The sequence below is a fragment of the Musa acuminata genome, chromosome BXJ3-6, assembly GCF_036884655.1.
Source record: "Musa acuminata AAA Group cultivar baxijiao chromosome BXJ3-6, Cavendish_Baxijiao_AAA, whole genome shotgun sequence".
Lineage (NCBI taxonomy): Eukaryota > Viridiplantae > Streptophyta > Magnoliopsida > Zingiberales > Musaceae > Musa > Musa acuminata.
In genome coordinates, this window is record NC_088354.1 from 8,088,439 (window position 1) to 8,108,229 (window position 19,791).

Consider the following 19,791-nt stretch of genomic DNA (forward strand, 5'->3'; position numbering starts at 1 on the left):
AAGCTCGGCGGCCATCGAAGCACTAGACGTCAGATGGTGATCAGAGGGCAGAAACTTCACTGGACTACCAACGTGGGCGCAATCATTGCAGGTGCGGGGCAAAGCGGAATAGTCGAGCATAATGTTGCGATTTTAATTTATTGGGACAACTGGGCATGACAGGTGGCGTTTGATATTTCTTTGCTGGTGGATGAAATTATTGAATTCATTTTTTATTATATCATATTTGTTTATTATTTATTTTGAAGGGAACAAATATTATTTTTTACGTTGTAACCAGCTGTCGTGAACCGTCACTCGTTCATCACGCATCAGACGGCCAGGAAGGGGTTTATCTTAGGGGAAAGTACGCGATCGATGGGGTCTTTGGTGACGCGGTGAGCATCAATTGTGTAGGCTCTGGAAGGAGTGGGTGCCGTCTCCACCCAGGAGCGAAGCCTCCGAGCAAATGCATTGGGGAGGAGGGCGAGGAGGCACGCGCTGTTTCCAGGTAAAGTTTCGCCATAAAGGTAGTGGCATCATGGAAGCCTCGTCGAATGGTGAAGGAATGATGGCCATGTCTTGTACATGTTGACTTGCAAGCCCCCAAATCCAGCTCTTTGTCACGGGCTGCTGGCGATTCCAGTTGCTTACATCGGCAGGGCCGTATCAGGTACGACATTCCGATTCCAGATTGACGCGTTGGGTGGCAATGCAATTACGGTCTTGATCGTCGAAGTCCGTGATGTCGTCGGTTGATACAGTCGAGTGTTCGTCAAATTGTCTGGGTGGGAACTGCGATGCGATCGTAAGTTGAATAGAGAAAGTCCATGTCGTCGTTGGTTGACTGTAATGTGTTTGTCAAATTGCCTTGGGGGGGAGATTTAACTTGCAGTCTCGAACTTGCTGACGAACTTCAGGAAATCCTTGATCGACCTCGTCTCCAGTAGTTTTCATGGACAAGTAGTAGTCGTTCTGTTTACCATACATGAGAGTATTTTCCATTTAGGCTACTAGTTGTTGCCTTGACAGTCGTCGAAGATGGTTCGGATCACATCATGTGATTGCGACCGACCACGAGTTGACATTACGTAATCTTTTTTAATCCTGTCTTGTTTAATCACGATGAATCTCTTAGAAGATGGTTAGAGCGTGGTGGTGGCACTTGAAGTTTTCTCTTTTCTGGTATTTTAGGCCTAAAATATGACCAATAGGATTTATCTGGTTTTATTGAAGTCTCGAGTGAAATGGTCAAGTCTCGGTTGGATAATACAAGGAAACTATACACCAAGTTAGATGGATGGAATTAGTGTTTCTAATTCAATGAGGCCTCATGATGAAGCAGTATAGTGGTGTATAAATATAGGGCCCTGATTGCTCTTTCTCCTCATGAAAATCAATAGATTACTCCTCCTTGATCTCCCTTTGGTAAGGAGAAGAGAATGATGAGGTAGAAGTGCAGTGTACCACACAATCTCACATAGATTGAGAATTGTTCTGCTGTAGATCAGAGAAATGGCAAATACTCAGTGACTGCGACTGCTGACCGATACCCGTTTATTGTTTTCCACAATAAGCTTTGCATGAATACTAGCACAGGGTTCTTGGAATTAAAGTCCAGTAAAATTAAGCTTTTGGTTAATGAAAATCTGTGATGATGCTAATCAGGATAAGAACACGATTGGTTTGTTCTATAAAATCTGCTGTTACATTATGTACTTTGCAAAAAGGAAAAAGAATCCTCATCTTGACCATTTTAAGTTGCTTTGAACCAATATTTGTTCTTGTTGATTTTTCATGTAATGTGTACTACTATGCTCCAGTAAACTTATACAGGAGGCATGCAAAGATAAAAAAAACACTGATACTAATAGATTATATGTTCATGAGCACAAAGATCATTGTATTAAGCAGGTATTAGAAAGTTAAGCTGCATTGATTTGACTTATAAATACATATGGATTCGACTAGTTTAGGAAGGTTCTGCAACACAGCTTGTTCTAACAAGATCTAGTCTATATCTATCTGTTTTGTTATGTATTTTATGTTAATCCTTCCTTTTTTTTTCAATAACACATATTAGTTTAGATTAATTTCATGCCCAATCCCACCCTAATTGTCCAATTTTCGGTGCAACGCCAGCACACGCATACCTTGCGCTTAGACATGTGCATCTTATGCATTTTGATATTTTAAATAAAATATCCCACTCTAATTTTTATTTTACCTTGAAAGTATGATAGCATGTTTGATGCCACCATGTTCAATGCCAATTTTCCCCCTTAACCCACTTTTGGTGATTTTCAAATTATGAACCACGGTTACAATTTTCATCTTCTGTTGATGCCACTATATTTTCATAGTAATGAATCCAATGTGCATTCAACCAATTATATAGATGTTAGAAATATCATTGTGGCAACAAAGGTATTCTCGTGGGGGTTATTTCTGTTCTATTTAGCTTAGCCAATGATATTGGAACTTCAACTGCAGATGAGCTGTAAGATCTTGAGGATACTCAACAGGTGGAACTGGGCGTCGGTAACTTTTACTGAGAAGTGGAAATAATACTCAAGGTTACTGAATATTCTGGAGGAAGATTTTCAAAGGATACGAATGGCTTAGTTAGGTAAAGGCAGTTTCTTATTTGTCATATCTTTGTATAATCTGCTCACCACTATGGATTTGGAAAGTCCATATGCCTGAAAGATGAACATTTTTTGGCTTGGCAACTCATCCTGGACAAAGCTCCCAACTGATCAGAACCTGAACTGGAATAGTTTTAATAATTGTCGTTTCCATGATGATATTTGAATGATGGAAACCGCTTATCACTTGTTTCTTGGTTGCATTGTTGCTGAGTATTCGAACAGGATGAAATCATGGTCCTACTTATTCAAATCATCCCAGTAACACCGAAGGTCTTTGATCGGACTGGATGGAAAAATAGATCAATGAGGGCTTCTTAATGGGCTTGGGATTATCACAGATTACCTACCTACTGGTGCATTTGGTTGGAGCAAAACAAAAGAAACAAACTCTTTTGTGGAAACTACAAAGACTGGAGTATTGTTCCTTAAGAAAGTAGCGCATAGGGTTTTGTGGATTCTAAGAGGAATGGATTGTTCTGTCAGGTCAGGAATAATCTTGTTTCAGCAACACCCCTTGATTCTTTCATTCTGCTGGTTGTACTCTCTTCATTGTGAGACTTAAATATTCCCTGTTGTTATTATTATTTTGTATATTTTCTTAATGAACAATGTCATGATCATCTGATTTTTTGATCCAAGAAAAAAGTTAGAATCAAGAACATGCCCTTTTGCTTTCCAAGGGCTTATTTCACTCTGTTTCCTTTGCTGGATGACAATACAACTCACAAGGCCTCAAAATACAATGGTAGGCCTCAAAATACCCTTTAGCAATATGTTTTCTTTTCTTCCTTTCTCTGAAATGTTCAACAGAAACGGAAAGAACTAAGGATGTTTCTCTGTTTTCAGGCAATCATTCCATTGCATTTGAATCAGCTGAAACCGAAGCATCCATTAAGGTGGCTTTTTGCTTGCAAGAAACTCAGAAATGGATATATATTACTCAGTCCAACTGTTAAGGCAACACAGCTACTTCTCCTGCTCAGGTGCCGCCAAACCTGTCCTAGTGCATGTGCATTCCTATGATGTACTGACATCTGAGCTATCTCCTACTTTACTAGGTCTCTGCAGCCAGCAGTGACTGATTTATTTGGTGGTAGTCACGCGGAATCTCAATCAATCATCACCTTCTTATTGGCCAAGCTTTTCCCAGGTATTCAGTACACAAGCTTTTCCCTTTCTTTCTTTCTTGATGCACTACATTTAAACAGCGAGACATATAAACAACTCTCCGTAGGTCAGCAGACATACCTCTCTTTCCACCTGCCAATCCAATCTTTTTCTTTTCCTGCATGTACGATTTTTTAGGAGCCTGTAAGATTGCACCCACTACCACCACCATTTCGTTCTTAGGCCCCTAAAAAAAGGGGTGGATTGGTGCACTGCATGTAGTACAAAGTAGGGCAAGGGTAGTGGCTGTTGGGAATCTGTGACAGTCCTTATTCTGCTTTTTTTTCTCAACTTTTCCAAACCTGGGATTCCTTCCCCAAGTTGAAGTCAGTGCAAGTTCGTTCATCTTTAAATTTATTGATATACAGATCATGAGACTAAGCTTACATAGTTTAGGTGGTTGCTTGCTGTAGTTTTTTGGCCATAAAATAGCTGAGCTGCGCATGGTTGCAACTCTGTTGTTTAGGCTTTTCTCAAGCTAAATCTCAGAACTAAAAGCTGAAAGATTTTAAGCAGAGTCGTCATGTAGCTTATAGAATTCTTTTCCATTTGGTTGATCCTATGTCTACGATCATCCTTTCTGCCAAGGCCATTTGACACCTACAGGATTAGACTACAGGGGATTGTGTTCCCTGTAGAGAGATAAAAATGTTGCTTTTCGTGCGATCATATGGGATTGGTTCAAAGAACAAGTTGCTAAGCCGCAAATGTAGACGTAGTTTCATCTCCTGCATGTCACGATCTCATCATGGGGGATATGGTCTCGAGAATATTATCTACCACGAGAATACTTGAGATGTTGAAAGACCTCACACTGAGCCGATCATCATTGGCCGAAGTGAGAAAAGACTGAGCACAAGAGACAAGAAAAATAGGTCACATAGCTCTAATCAGTAACACTATTTGATGTCCGACTCTATGCTCTCTCCAAAGAAAAAGTATGAAACCTACAAAAGCTAGACATGGCTGGTTCTGCCCTCTGAGCTGGTGGGATTGGTTGTGGGTGACGTGATGATATGAGTGGATTGGATGAACAAAAATGAGCTCTTTTTAGTGTTGTAGGTTGTGTCAGGAGTCATATTCTCTTGGAGTTTTGGGTTTAGGTGGTGGTTGGGCTCATGTGACGTGAAGAAGGTGGCTAGGTTGATCAAACATTGCTGTCATCATGTTTTCTTCGAGGAGGCCTTCATACTTCCTTTGACAATCTTTGTGATGCAAAGCCTTAATGGACGATGATCTTGTTGCATTGGTGCTTAAACTATCACCTCTGTGATACACATGCAAGCTAATCTTAATGTAGGATGTCGACATACACAATCTTATGATATTAGACTGTAAACAAACCCTCATTCCACCTGGAAAAGAAAGAAGAGTAAAGAAGCTTGCCATGTATATTTTACCTCCATCATTTATCTTTATCTCCAAAAGAACATGAAGCTTTTTGTTTGTCTGTTTGGTTGCTATTGGAGTACACAGATTACTAGGCTTGACCAGGGAATTATGAGACCTCTTAACTCACTTCTTGGATTGATAAGATATTTTACCTTCAGTAGGACTGGGACAGGTTATCTGTTAGCTTCAATCCTCTGTGTCTGAGAGAGAGAGAGAGAGAGAGAGAGAGAAAATCTGCCATTATTTTCAATTTTGACTCGTGAATAGAGAAAGACGCCATAGGAAGGACACAAAATCTATTGAAATGGATTTCAGATGCAGAATTACTTGAGCTGCAGGATGAGCATCGAGTGAATTTATTTCTTTGATGACTTTTGAAGAGACATGGCGACATGGGTTTGATTCTTCATATTTGCTGAATTAGGCACCGATGTCTCCTCCACAGGAAAATGACATGTTTGGCTTTTGGACCTATCACCCCAAAGCCACATTGATTTCTTCCTCCAAGTGTCATGTTCTGACTTTAATTCAGATTAAACATCATCAAAATCAATCTGACGAGTGTGTTCTTCTTCCACGTTGGTGCCATCATTTTTGCTGTTCTCCTTCCCCTTAACCCGGGTGTGCCAAACCCAACCCTACATAACTCTACACTGTCTCTCATTTAATGACTGCTTGACCTCCTGCTCTCTCTTTCTCTCTCTTCCAATTGCTGTTCATGCTTGGAGAGATCCAGGTAGAAAGCTTTGCATCTGGTGATGGACGCAGGAGAGAAGGAGGTCAAACGTGAGGACAATAATGAGGTAAAGATGGAGATCAAACAGCTCCTTTTGTCTTCCATCTTATTTTCAATTGTGTCAACATGACTCCACTTGTTGTCTCCCTTTCAGCTCATGAACAAGGGGAGCAGGCATCAGAAGCCAATGAAGAGGATCAGCAGCTTAGACTCCTTCAAAGGTATTAAGAAGTAGATTTAGGCTTTCACCTCTGATTTGCTGTTGGTGATTCATAGTGATTTGGATTGTTCCAGTGGAAGGAAATGACAAGTCCGAGGAGAGAGTACGCCACTCGCTCCTCCTCGAGGGAACGGAGGAGATGGAGTGGGACGATGAGCTGTGCTCCAATGGCTCCTCGTCTCTCGGGCAGAAGAAGCGGCGGCTGAGTGTCGACCAGGTGAAGGCTCTGGAGAAGGACTTCGAGGTGATGAACAAGCTGGACCCGGAGAGGAAGGTGAGGCTGGCTCACGAGCTGGGCCTCCGGCCCCGGCAAATCGCCGTCTGGTTCCAGAACCGCCGCGCCCGGTGGAAGACCAAGCAGCTGGAGCGCGACTACGGCGCGCTCAAGGCCCGTCACGACGCGCTCAAGCTCGACGTCGACGCGCTCCGCGGCGACAAGGAGGCGCTCATGGATGAGGTAAGCCGCCACCGCAGAGCACACTCCCGGTTTCGCTTTGGGACACTCCATGATCGTTGGCTCTGATCCAGATGAGAGCGCTGAAGGCCAAGCTAGCAGATCCCGCCACACCAAAGGTCGAGGAGGACGGCCGAGCTCTTGGCTTCCGGGATGGCACCTCCGACACGGATTCAAGTGCGGCGCTCAACGAGGAAGCCAGTCCCTATTCTGGAGCGTTGCTGGACCAGCACCACTGTGTTCTGGAAACCAAGTCCCATTGCTCCTCCATCTTCATGGAAGAAGATGGTTTCTTAAGGGGAGAGGAGCTGTGTGGTGCTCTGTTCTCGGAGGAGCAGGCACCCACCCTCCCTTGGTGCTGCACCGAGGGATGGGAATGAGCTAACAGAAGAAGAGGAGGCCACTGTAAATGGAGTCCTTGGTGGGAACTGTGCGTAAAGGATAGTGTCAGAAGATAGTGAAAAGAAGAGACTCAAAGTCTCTTTTCTGTAAGCCAATGTTTAATATATGTCGAATAAAGAAGGCCAGGCAAGTAGAGAACTCTTGACAAACTTGGTAGAGAGCTGAGTATGGTAACCTTCTGTGTCTTGTGATTGCTATTGATATCTCAGGTGAGAAACTACTATTGAGCTTTATATATTTGCATTTGACAGATGCGCGTAAGAAGAACTATGTGAGTTGAGCACACGAGAAGAAACTATGACTTGTAAAGAAGATCTTATTAGCACTTGCTCATGTGGCAACGGGTGGTGGAAAGGCAAGATGAGTGCTGTAATCCATCTCTGATTGATGTAGTACATGTAGTCGGTGGCGATGCAGCCTGACGTGCTGTACTACATTGCAATTAGAACATCTGAAACATGCGTAAGTGTCGGTACACATCAATGGTAGATAGAAAGCAGAGAGGAAGAGTGGGGTTGCTACGTGCAGATCTTCCACATCTTGATGGTGGAAAGAGAATGAAATTGCAGATCTTCCACGTTTTGTGATTGATTATGGATGAACATAAGCGGGGGATCATGATGCCAATAAACAAGTAATATTTTTTAATCTTTTGATCAGATTTATGTCCGATTTAATAGAATAACACTGGTAATATCGATCCCAAACTCGAAAGTTAGATTAAGTCAATTACATTATGTTATATATATATATATATATATATATATATATATATATATATATATGTATATATGTATATATATATATGTATATATGTATATATATATATGTATATATGTATATATATATATGTATATATGTATATATATATATATATGTATATATGTATATATATATATGTATATATATATATACATATATGTATATATATACATATATATATATATATACATATATATATATATATATACATATATATATATATATACATATATATATATATATACATATATATATATATATATATACATATATATATATATATATATACATATATATATATATATATACATATATATATATATATACATATATATATATATACATATATATATATATATACATATATATATATATATACATATATATATATATACATATATATATATATATACATATATATATATATATATATACATATATATATATATATACATATATATATATATATATACATATATATATATATATATATACATATATATATATATATATATATATATATATTGTGGGTTTTTTCTTACGCGGATCGAATTTTTTTAACTCACGCGCCTCAAGCACATTTTGTCTTGTATCTCTCGTAGTGATAGATTTTTTCTCTAGGTCGAATTTTTCTAACTCAGGCACCTTAGATATATTTTATATTATACGTCCCATTTTGATAGGATTCTTTTATGCTTTTCAATTTGATCTTTGTACATTGATCACTTTTGTGCTCTCCGAGGTTATCTTGATACTTCAATCATTTTTACATTTTTCAAAGTATCCATTTATCTATTATTGTCTTTTTGATTTAACCAAAAGAAATACTTATCTTCAATGTGAGAAGAGCGAGATTGATCTCCTCTCTATAAATTTCTCTTAGATATTAGGGTAAGGCTCATTGTCTCATTTGAGCCTTCGTGACCTCACTCAGGAGCATTCTCTTCTTAGTCTTGATTATCCCCTACAAGGCAAGTTAGTCCTTAGTCTTCTTCTTAAAGGTAAGTTGGATCTTGGGTGTCTCATCCTCTAGGTGTGTCTGCTTTGCAGCATCTTAGCCTTCCAGTTAGCCTAGGGGCAAAAGAAGTTCCGACCTCCCCCTTATCGAGAGAGTCAGTTCTTATGAACTCGAAGATTCTTTAGAACTTAGAGTCCATGAAAATCATATATGATAGAGACTCAGTGATGAGTATGCAACTCTAGGACCATTTACGATTTAAGTATTCTATCCAGGTCGAGTTTGAACTACAGATCCCTTGGCTCGGTCACCATCCATATGACTAAATATTTAGATTTATTTGTTTGTATTCTAATGCTATAAAAGCATGACTTTATTTTTCTTTTCACCCAATGATTGTGTCTTACCTCTAATGATTGTATCTTACACCCTTATAGTTGGTGCCCAACTCATGACGCTACTTGATAGCATTCTTCGGAGAATGCTATCATGTCAGTTTCACATCAACTTGCAAACTCTTTGTTGTTTATTTTTGACCGTGCAAGGTAAAAAGTGACTACGACTTGGCTACTCAGGAGGGTTTCAGGTTTAGTGGTGCCCCTTCTAACAATAAGATTTAGAATAAGTGATTCTTCCTTATATGTATAGGTTGAGATTGAGGGTTTAGTCTTTCCTAGTATGCATATTGCATAGATAACACATTTCCCTTCTTGTTAGACAAGGAGTTAGATCAAGTGCTTTAGTTAAGAGATATACTCTTTACTTTTGAGGCTATTCGAAAGACGAACAATGGCTAAGTAATTGATATGGGTCTCAACTCAACTCCTCGAGGTATAATTTGAAAATCATTAGAGGTATGAAAAAGTAACTCATCACCTAGGGCATCGGCCTTGACTCGGTTCGATCGTGTTTTCACCACTGACCAACCAAGAAAGAAGAAAGTCATGAATAAGGTGTCTGGTTCTCAGTAGGATAAGGAACTTGACATAGAGCAGATTCCCAAAGAGAAACAAAATAAAGTGCCTCTTGCCTCCTAAGCATTGGCAATTTTAGAGAGCCACCAAAGCTCAAGGTCTTCCTCAAGAAGAAGAGAGAGGTAAAGGTCAGTATTTGACCCGTGCAAGGGCAAATCCCTACGCTTCACAAAATTGAAGATAGTCAACCTACCAAACTTGATTCCAAATGTACTATTGCACCTAAGATGGGAGGGTATGTAAGAAGGGCATAAAATATAGGATAACATTGAAGTCGCAGAGCAATATTGCTGAGGTTTCTTGTGCTCTTGTATAGTGAAGCAAATTTATTGTTTCGTCTTGAAGGTTTTGATTGACGTGGGCTACCATAATAAAGTACTGGTAAGTTAAGTCATGACTAGCCCTTTTACTATCTTATTACTAACCTCTTTGTTTTTTACTTGTAGCATCACCATTACATTATAGATCTTTTTTATTATGTATGGGATCCTGGCTTTGTCTTCAATAGCAATCTCTTATGATCAACAATCACCGTGAGGAGGTGGAGAGATTGAGGAAGGAGATGAGAGACCCAATGCTTATTGTTGAGGTAGAAGCTTCAGGAGACATGTTGGCGAGCCAATTAAAGGAGGCTGAGCGATGCTCCGCTAATCACGCTGAATAGTTGGAAGTAATTTAGAGCAACAATAGAAACATTGAGGATGAGTGTTGCAACTTACCCAAGAGTTGAGTTCTATGATGACATATAACTCTAAGCTCATTGAGCAAGTTATTAAAGTTAATAAACAAATTCAAGGTCTAAAAGAGGTGTTGAATGCTGAGAGAAGAATGATACCGATGTATCGAGAGGAGGCAATCATCAACTATAAGATCTTCATCAAGTTTATGAAGAGCTCGGAAATGTTAGGGTGTAGCTTCATAGTAGTACAAGTACTATGTTACCTTAGCTCATTTAAAGATAATGTGTTCTAAGACGGAGATTGAGGAAGATCCATTCATCGAGTACCCCAAAATTCAAAATATTTTGATGGCTATTAAAGTACCTTTTAACGATGATCCCATCTCACCACCTCGCCCTGATGCCTAGTTCATTGTCTTCTGATGTGTTGAGCTTGCCTACCCTGACTCAGTAATTTTATCATTTTCTTATCGTGTCATCGAACTTGTCCGTCAAACCAGTCTATATCTTAGTAAGTTGAGTTCTCATTTTGGATGTAGAGGCTCGACTAAGTTAGTGCAATCTTTTTACATAATGAAACTTTCTTTCCTCAACATACAACACACATCTTAAATATATATATGAATATGACATGCATATTCATAGTCCGGAGAGGCGAGATATAGTTGCTAGTGAACTTTATCAGCGGATAAGTCATAAGGGGAATATTATTAGTTGACAACTTAAGTTTTGAAAAGCATCATAGAAGATATTAGTAGAGTCATGATTTAGGTTAAGGTACTCTATATTTATCTCTTTAAAGCTTATATCCGAGTCATCTTCCATCCTCAAGCGCTTTTGAATGGTAGCTTGGACTTAAACTGTTGGTCATAAGTGCCCTGTAAGCCAATCACGTAAGTGATGACACGAGTGACACAACGTACAATCTTTTTGCTCATTATTATTATTGATATTTTCTCACTTTATGATTATATTTTGAATATATTATGATATTCGTAGATCTGTGCAATAAGAATCAGATAATGATGAGATTATGATAATGAGACCGATTTGCCTTTAAATACAGACCCTAAATAAAACCGTTCATAGGTTACTTGAGAATGACATCTAGATAACCATACAGACTAGTGTACTGTATACCCGTTCATATGATGAATGTGGTTGGTCTTATAGTTACTCGTGTGGAAACACTAAATATATAATGCAGGGGCTCATTGGAGAATGAGTTTACTGATTAATCCGCTCATGGAATACTACATGGTTGATGATACCTTACCGTTAGATAATAATTTCATTATCCAATTATATATCTAGTCCTTAGACTTAAGATACTAAGGTTGTACTACATGAGTACTCCGCTCGTTGATACCGAACTTATAGGTTTGAATGTTCTAGATCTAGCACAACTAATTATTGGGAGTGCTAGCCAACCTTATGAGAGCAATTGAGTATCAATAGAGAATTATTCGCTCTCGGTGTCATGAGAGGTATATCTTATATGTTCTTGTTCAGGTAAATCCCTGGCTAAGGTTATTTAGATTGAGAGAAAAAGAGTTTTCTAGGAGAATCCGATTAGAGCGAGACTCGAGTAGATTCCGTATGAGCCTGATAGCATCATGCCCAATATACAATCTCTAATATATTAGATAGACAAGGGAATATAGATACATGATAACTGATGACAGACATGTCAAATAGATTGGATTCCCTAGTATCATTTAGGGAGTACGGCGTAGTAGCCTAGTATGTTGATGAGTCGAGTAAATTATTATAAAGATGATAATTCACTAAGTTAGAAAGAGTTCTAACAAGTATGACTCACGGCTAGCTCGATATTAGGCCTAGAGGGTCACACATATATGGAAGTTGTTGCGACGAGTAGAGGTTTGGATATAAGATATCTGTTGGAACCACTATCTTATTGGATATCCACTAAGCTCCTGAATTATTTGATCTTGTGGATAAGAGCCAATGAGAGATTATTGGGTAGTGATCTACTAATCCAAGAGGTTTGAATAGTTGGATGAAGATTGAATTCCCAATATGGTATGATCAATTAAGGTTAAGTTAATAGAGACTTCTATAAATAAGAGGGAACCAAAGGGCATAGGCTAGACTTTTTTTGGTGGCCATTATCTATTCTTCTCTCTCCCTCTCCTCCTCAGCCGACAGCCTCAGTTTGGGGTGTGTGGATAGCAAAAAGGGCCAGCCTCTTCTTGATCACGTGATGCGCATGAAGAGGAAGATCATGTAGTGATTTGAGGAGCGTCACATTTGTCATGTGGATTAACGCAAGAGAGTATGACAGTTGACCTCCTTTATCTACCCCTACAGATATGAGATTTCACAAGGATACATGATCTCCCTAGATAACAAATCTATCTTGACACACATGATTTTCAATTTTGTATTTTATTTTTGCATACAAATCTTCGACGAAACCTTTTTTTTTTGGGAAATTTATAATTTTGTGTTTCTATTCTTCCATTGTACTTGTAATAATGCTCTATCTAAGTTTCCTGACATAAGCCATACGATTCGAGGTGCTGTACCTCCTAAGGTAAGTCCACTAATAATAACATCAATTTATCACTATATCGACCAATGGGTCGAGGTAAAGGTTCTTAGCGCCTTCAAGCGAATCGTTTGAAATGTCCCCAACATATGAGCTCCTCAAACTATTTTTTTAAGTCACAATAATCCCTTGTGTCATGACCATAATTCGTTAGTACCAGTAGTATTTAGGCTTGTTTCTTTTTTGCTAATGGGTCTTAATTGGGTGAGGATCTTTTAAGAGTCACTTATTTTTTATCTGTGAAAAACTTTAGTTCTAGTCATTTTTAGGACGGTCAACTCGGACTATGAGTGAGATAACTTGGGTCATTGGTTTCTCTTTCACCATGATGACCTCAAGGTTAGGGCTGATTGTGACTGCTCCTGCTCCTGCTCCTGTTTCGGCCTCTTGCTTGGCTCCTCATGCTTACTCAAGACCATTACTTTGGTGATGATATATTGATTGACCCTTTAAGGTATCTCTGGTTTAGTCATCAGTGTTGTCTTTATCAACGACTAGAAAATACGAGCGGGCTTGAGACTCATCATGAAGGTATGAATTAAGAGTGATGAATGAGCATCTATTATGCCTCAGAACTTATTCGTGAACCGACTAATAAATTCTACAAGCATTTACTCCCCCCCCTTCCTAAGTTTGAGAAGTGTTACCATTAAAGACCATGAGCATGCGTTCCCAAGGAAGTAAACTTTAAACTCCTTTGCAAGCTGAGCAAAAGAACTAATAAAAAATGACTTTACTATTATCAAATGCCTCTAAGGATTAAGGATGAAAGTTCATCGGAATTAGTTCCTCTTCGATTTTCTATGTGAACGACGATTAACCCAAGGTGGGTCAACTAATGGTTCTCCTTTTTACTATTAGATCTCTCATCGTATCTTCTCCCAACATCAATTCATCTATTATAATTGGATTCGTAGGGAATCCTCCATCAAATCTATTGATTGAGCCTTGGATTCAAGCATTTGCATTTACTGAGTGAGGTTTAAGAACCCCTCGATAGGGATAACTAAGTGGCTCGAGGCCGTCTATGGGATGACAGACTCGAGTCATTTAATAAACATCAATATTGTATTAATATTTTTTGTTGAGATGGATGCACTAATTTACGAAAAGATTGATTGTTGCCTCCTTTTGGTGAAAGTACTATAGGTTTACAGTAAAACCTCTTTGCTTGAGTGTTCATCGAGAGGGTCAGTGGACGAGCATTCCTGTGATAGTGGATCCTCATTCTATCACCAAAAGTATTATTAAAAGAAGTCATTGAAGTCTTGGTCAACCTTACGTGGTTCCAGACCCGTGTGCGTAGGGTTGTCTTAGATACCTCTAAGGTGAAAACGTTAAGCTCCTGAAGTATCACTTGCATAAATATCGAGGTCGGGAGAGGATTCTTGACCTAGTCCCTCCGATGCCCAAGTCAGTAACTTGAGGTAGGTGACTTGAGTGGTCAAAAGGTGATTCTCTCTTTTCATTGTGTTGAATATGAGCTTTTATACTTGATCGTGAAGAGATAAAATATTTTATGAAATATTCTAAGAGGAGATAGCCAATAACTATCTCTAATAATCCCCCTTTGACCTTTTATCCTCGCGAGTGACAAGGGGCGATAACCTATAATTGCATGCATTCAACCCTTGTCCACATAGGTAGACAAGTAGAGGGTGGTCTTTATATTCTCCTTCCAACTTAGACACAATATAAAGATCACATGTCGAATGATGATTGACTGATGATGTTCTTCCTATCATAATGTGTACTTCGGGGGCTCTCACAAGAGGGATTTAAAGTACAACGTCTTATTCACTTGACACATTAAGCTTATGCCTCTTTAATTAGTTCGTCAACTTCGTGCATTAAGCAAATGCTAGCAGGGTTTGGGGTGCCCAACCTGCACCTTGAATTGACAACTTTTGTTTCTCGATAAGGGGTCGATTCTCGTCGATAGTAGATGCCGACGTGAACCTCGACTTTCCATCGAGTGTGGAGGTCAATAATGATGGGGGTTGATTTTCTGACCTCTACGACTCGGTGACAGCATGACTTGCAGTGAGGACCATAGGCAAGGGGTGTATATACTAGTCATAGGTACCCTACAAACCAATCACATAAGTGATGACACATGTGACTTGACACATAGTTTTTTTTCTTATTATTATTATGATATTTTCTCACTTTATATTGCTTGATGCATAAATATATTATGATGTTAATAGATTTGTATAATAAGAATCAGATCGTGATGAGATCACGATAATGAGATTGATTCACCTTTAAACACACCATAAATAATCATGGTCATATGTTACTCGAGAGAGATATTGCGATAATTGGACAAACTAGTGTGTTTGTTGTATACCCATCCATATGATGGAGGCGACTGGTCTCATAGTTATTCATGTGGGAACACTAGGGCTACATTGTATATACTTGTTAGAGAATGAGTTCGCTGAATGATTCGCTCACGGAAAGTTTGATGGTTTATGATATCTCATTGTTAGATAGTAATTTCATCATCTTAATTATGTACTTGGCCCTTAGACTTGAGACACCAATGATATCATGTATCAGTACTCCGCTCTTTGATAGCAGACTTATAGGTTTGGAAGTCTCAGATCTAGTATAGTCGATCATCGGGAGTGACAACCAACCTTACGAGAGCTATTGAGTATCAGTAGAAGATTATCTACTCTCGGTATCATGAGAGAAATATCTCATGTATTCTTGCTCAAACAAATCCTTAGCTATGATCATTCAAATTGAGAAAGAAAGAGTTCTCTAGGAGAATTCAATTAGAGCGAGACTCGAAGAGAAACCGTATAAGCCTGATAGTATTATGACCATATAGTCTCTTTGATATTAGATGGATGAGGGACTATAAGTACATGATAATTAAGGACAAATAGGTCAAAAGTATTTGATTCCCCTATATTGTTTGGTACTATGGCATAGTGGCCTAGTACGTTCACAATCGATGAGTCGAATGAATTATTATGGAGATAATAATTCACTGAGCTAGAAAGAGTTCTGATATTTATGACTCATGACAAGCTCAATATTAGGCCTAGAGAGTCATACACATATAGTAGGTGTTACGACGAGTAGAAATTCATATATGAGATATTCATAGGAGCCTTATCTTATTGGATATCTATTAAGCCCATAAATTATTGGATCTTATAAATGAGATCGAATAAGAGCTAATAAGAGATTATTGGGTAGAGACGCACTAATATAAGAGGCTTGGGTAATTGGATAGAGATCAAATACCCAATATGGTAGGATCCATTAGACTTAAGTTGATAAGAGGTCTCTATAAATAGGAGAACACTAAAGGGTCATAGGAAGACTTCTTAGTTGCCACCTCCTATTCTCCTCTCTTCTCCTTCTCATGTAGCAGGTGTGGAGATTTAGGTAGCGATTCGATGAGCATCTTTACAGCCCCTATCTTGTGGATCACCACTAGAGAGGAGGACGTTTGACGACCTCCTTCATCCTCTCCCACAGATCTGTAGAATTTCAGAGATATACAATTTCCCTAAGTAACGTAATTATCTCACACTTGGTTTTTAGTTTCATGAGTTTTTTTACATCAATCTTCGCACGACGATGAACATATTTTTGGAAATATTATATTTTTATTTTATGTTCTTCCGTTGCACATATGATATCACCCCTGGGTTTCTCAACAGCAAGTGTTGTTAGCAACAATGCAACGAGTTGTAGAGACTCCAATCGTTAATCTTCTCTACCCATCGTCGGGGGACCCACCTTGCGTGGAGGAGGGGATCAGGTTTTTCAACCTCCATATCTTGAGCAAACTAGGGTGGTCAAGCTTCCCAATCTCCATAGCTCGAGGAGGACTACAAGTAAGAGGTGCAAGCATTACTACTGATGATATAGTGGGTTGCGAAAACTCTCATCGTTAACCTGCCCCTCCCATCACCGAGGGACCCATCTTAGGAGGCGAGAGTCGATTTTTACCTATATTTTCCTGACCTTTGTTGCTCATTGGCAATAAAAGAGGAGGGTCGGGTACTTGAACTCCATACCTCGAGTGGAGGAGGGTGGTCAAGCCTCTCGACCTCCATGGCTTTGTGAGGACCATAAGCGAGGCATGTGGGTGCTTTTGGCGATTATGTGATGAGCTATGGAGACACTTATTGTCAAGGGATCACCGAGAGACCCATCTTAGGCGGAGGAGGGGGTTGGGTTTTTCGATTTCCATTGCTCGATGAGAATTGCTGACAAGGGGTGCATGTGTTGCTGGTGACAATCTATCGTCCCCCCCTCCAACAGAAAAAAAAAAAAAAAATCTATCATAATCGACCAAACTGATGAGCTATATTTGGCATTGTCGTACCCATCTCAAGTTAAGGAGGAGAAGATGATGACCTCCGAGTGCTCGACCTCACTCTTTTTGTATATTTTAGTAAAAAATTAAAAAGAAATAATTATGATCTCATGCTGCTCGAAACCTGTTTTTCATGCGGATTCGGAGTGTGAATTGGATCCGACCGGAAAACTCACTTGATCCGCTCCTCTCGAACTAGAATTTTAATTGGTTCTTTCGATCGAAACGCTTTCATCCGTTTCACCGCCGACCCGGTTGCCCTACCTGCTCTGTTATTGCGTGCGGTGGTCCCGCTTTTTGCGGTCCTCTTTCCACCACTCCCCGCAACCACAAGGACAGGTGCGTGATACGTGTAACTCAGAAGAAGGGGCAACGGGCATCGTTCGATGATCCATAATACATGGAACACGTGGAGGGAAACGAGTGGGCCCTTCCCATCCGGTGTCGGTGACCGATCTCTTTCACCAGATCTACAGTGCCTCTTGGTCTTACTACAGCCAAAATAACAGGAATTTATCTCAGCCTTTAGATCACGATCCGACGCCTAAAACTAAAAGATCAAAATAAATAGTAAAGATGCCCGGAAAATAGAAATAAAATGAAAGAAAGAAAAGGATGAGCACGGCAAGTAGGTGTGGGCCGGTCAACCGTCAAAGGCGACGCTTTGGTTCCAAGCGAGACCCCTCTCAGTTGTCGTGTTATTTAGCTGACAGAATCTTAGAATTCCACTGCAAGCAAGACAGCAACCGCAAAATTACTGCTTCCTCTCCCCCCCTCTCTCTCTCTCTCAAAGTTGTCGTTATCTTACGGTCTCCGAAACGCAACCTTTTGACCGTCTCCATCAACGGTCGTCATCTTCATCAGCTCTGTCTGCTCCTTCCTGGGCCCCTGCCTGCTTATTATATTACACCCATCATTCATACCTTGTCTCTCTCTCCCTCGCTCATACACACTAATACCCAGACATCGGGTGTGGACTTTACTTCCTCCATTGAATGTAAATGAAGTGGGTTGGATCGTTGTTGATCTGAGATGAAGTAGCTAACAGGGTTTGGACTCAGCACCCCCATGGAATGAATGGGGAAGATGAGGTCTTTGTCTCTCTGCAGAACAGACGCGATTGATTCCTTTCAAATCTTTTCATATGGCGAGTGACACACAGGAGAGAAATGGGTTTAATGAGCATGTGCTGTCGCTTGTCAGTGTGCTCAAGCTATTGTTATTATATGACCCAACACCGCCGTTTCCACACACAAAAGCCAGGAAAGAAGATTCAAACGCCCTTTCAGTTTGCAGATAATGATGGAGAAAGCCTGTCATTCCGCTGCTAATCTCTCCTCCTCCTCATCCTCCATCTCCACCACCACCTCCGCCTCCTCCTCCTCCTCCTCCACCACCACCGTCATCGCTGCGGATGATCACTCTTTGACTCCTGCTGCGGCTGCTGATGCTTGTACTGCTGGCGGCGGTGGCAGCAGCAGCTCGGCCAGCAACACCAAGACAAGCAGCAATAGCTCACTTAGGTCACTCAACAGAGCCTCCTACAAGATCTCCAAACCGCTAACCAGAAGCCCTAATCCTGCAGCTGCATCGACTGCTGCTGCTGCTCCGGGTCCGGCGGCGGCGGCGGCGGCGACGGGGGCGAGCGTTGGTAGCGGCGGGGGAGCTCCGCCGTACCAGCCGCAGCCGCCGGTGTACAACATCGACAAGAACAACTTCCGCGACATCGTCCAGAAGCTCACCGGGTCGCCTGCGCACCATCAGACCCGTCCCCCGCCTGCGGAGCTGCCGCCGCCACGTCCCCCCCTTGCCGTCCCACCCGTGGCCACGTCTGTCGCCGCCGCCCCGACCTCCCGCCTCCACCGCATACGCCCGCCGCCGCTAGCCCACCTCGCCCCCCGCCTTCCGGCCCTCGCCCCGCCTCCGCCCCTGCCTGCCGTGGAACCCTGGACGCGGCCCCCGCTGTCACCTCTCCCACCACTCCCGACCGTCAGCGCCGCGGCAGAGTCACCGATCTCGGCCTACATGCGTCGCCTCCGCGGCGGTGGCGGCCTTCCGTGCCTGGCCCCATCTCCAGCAGTTGCGCCGGCGCTGCCGCCGCCGAGCTCGCCGCTAGGTTTCGGATGCCTGCTGTCGCCACGGACGGCGTACCAGATGATGATGGCTGCGCCGGGGTTGGGGCTGCCGACCTCTCCAGGGGTACAGCTGCCGAGCCCGAGGTTGGGAGATCCCTGAAGCAGATGACTCACATCGTTTCGTGCTCGTTACCGGTCGTCAAGGTACTCCATGTCTTAGCCGGAGGTGCGCCGCAGTTGCAAATTGTTATGTGATTTCATATGCTTTTTATGTACATCAAAACACACCTGCTTTGATCAGCATTGGTGTGAGGGGCAGAAATACATACATGTCCTCGATGCCAACCAACATGATTATATGTTAGGTTTGATTCCATTTCTTGTTCCCCAAATACATACGATCAGATCGAAAGATATTT

The 19,791-nt window shown here is 41.0% G+C and overlaps 2 protein-coding genes across 4 annotated transcripts; both read left to right on the top strand.

Annotated features, from left to right (window-relative positions):
- The first annotated feature begins 323 nt into the window (after positions 1-323).
- On the top strand, positions 324-7,150 carry LOC135582828 (homeobox-leucine zipper protein HOX20-like). Of its 3 annotated transcripts, none has more exons than XM_065156168.1 (9): positions 324-652; positions 2,473-3,181; positions 3,270-3,375; positions 3,477-3,613; positions 3,689-3,780; positions 5,926-5,992; positions 6,080-6,146; positions 6,220-6,602; positions 6,674-7,150. In XM_065156168.1, the coding sequence occupies exons 6-9, from the start codon at positions 5,948-5,950 to the stop codon at positions 6,977-6,979; spliced, it is 801 nt and encodes a 266-aa protein (XP_065012240.1). In that variant the 5' UTR covers positions 324-652; positions 2,473-3,181; positions 3,270-3,375; positions 3,477-3,613; positions 3,689-3,780; positions 5,926-5,947; the 3' UTR covers positions 6,980-7,150. The 3 variants fall into 3 exon arrangements, with proteins under 3 accessions (XP_065012240.1, XP_009404034.2, XP_065012239.1); XM_009405759.3 differs by having other exon boundaries at positions 2,473-2,608; positions 2,853-3,375; XM_065156167.1 differs by having other exon boundaries at positions 2,473-3,375.
- Positions 7,151-18,285: 11,135 nt separating this feature from the next.
- LOC103988328 (VQ motif-containing protein 9) lies at positions 18,286-19,748 on the top strand. Its single transcript, XM_018827928.2, has one exon. It carries the CDS (start codon positions 18,597-18,599, stop codon positions 19,530-19,532), a length of 936 nt encoding a protein of 311 aa, XP_018683473.2. The 5' UTR covers positions 18,286-18,596; the 3' UTR covers positions 19,533-19,748.
- The last annotated feature ends 43 nt before the right edge of the window (positions 19,749-19,791 follow it).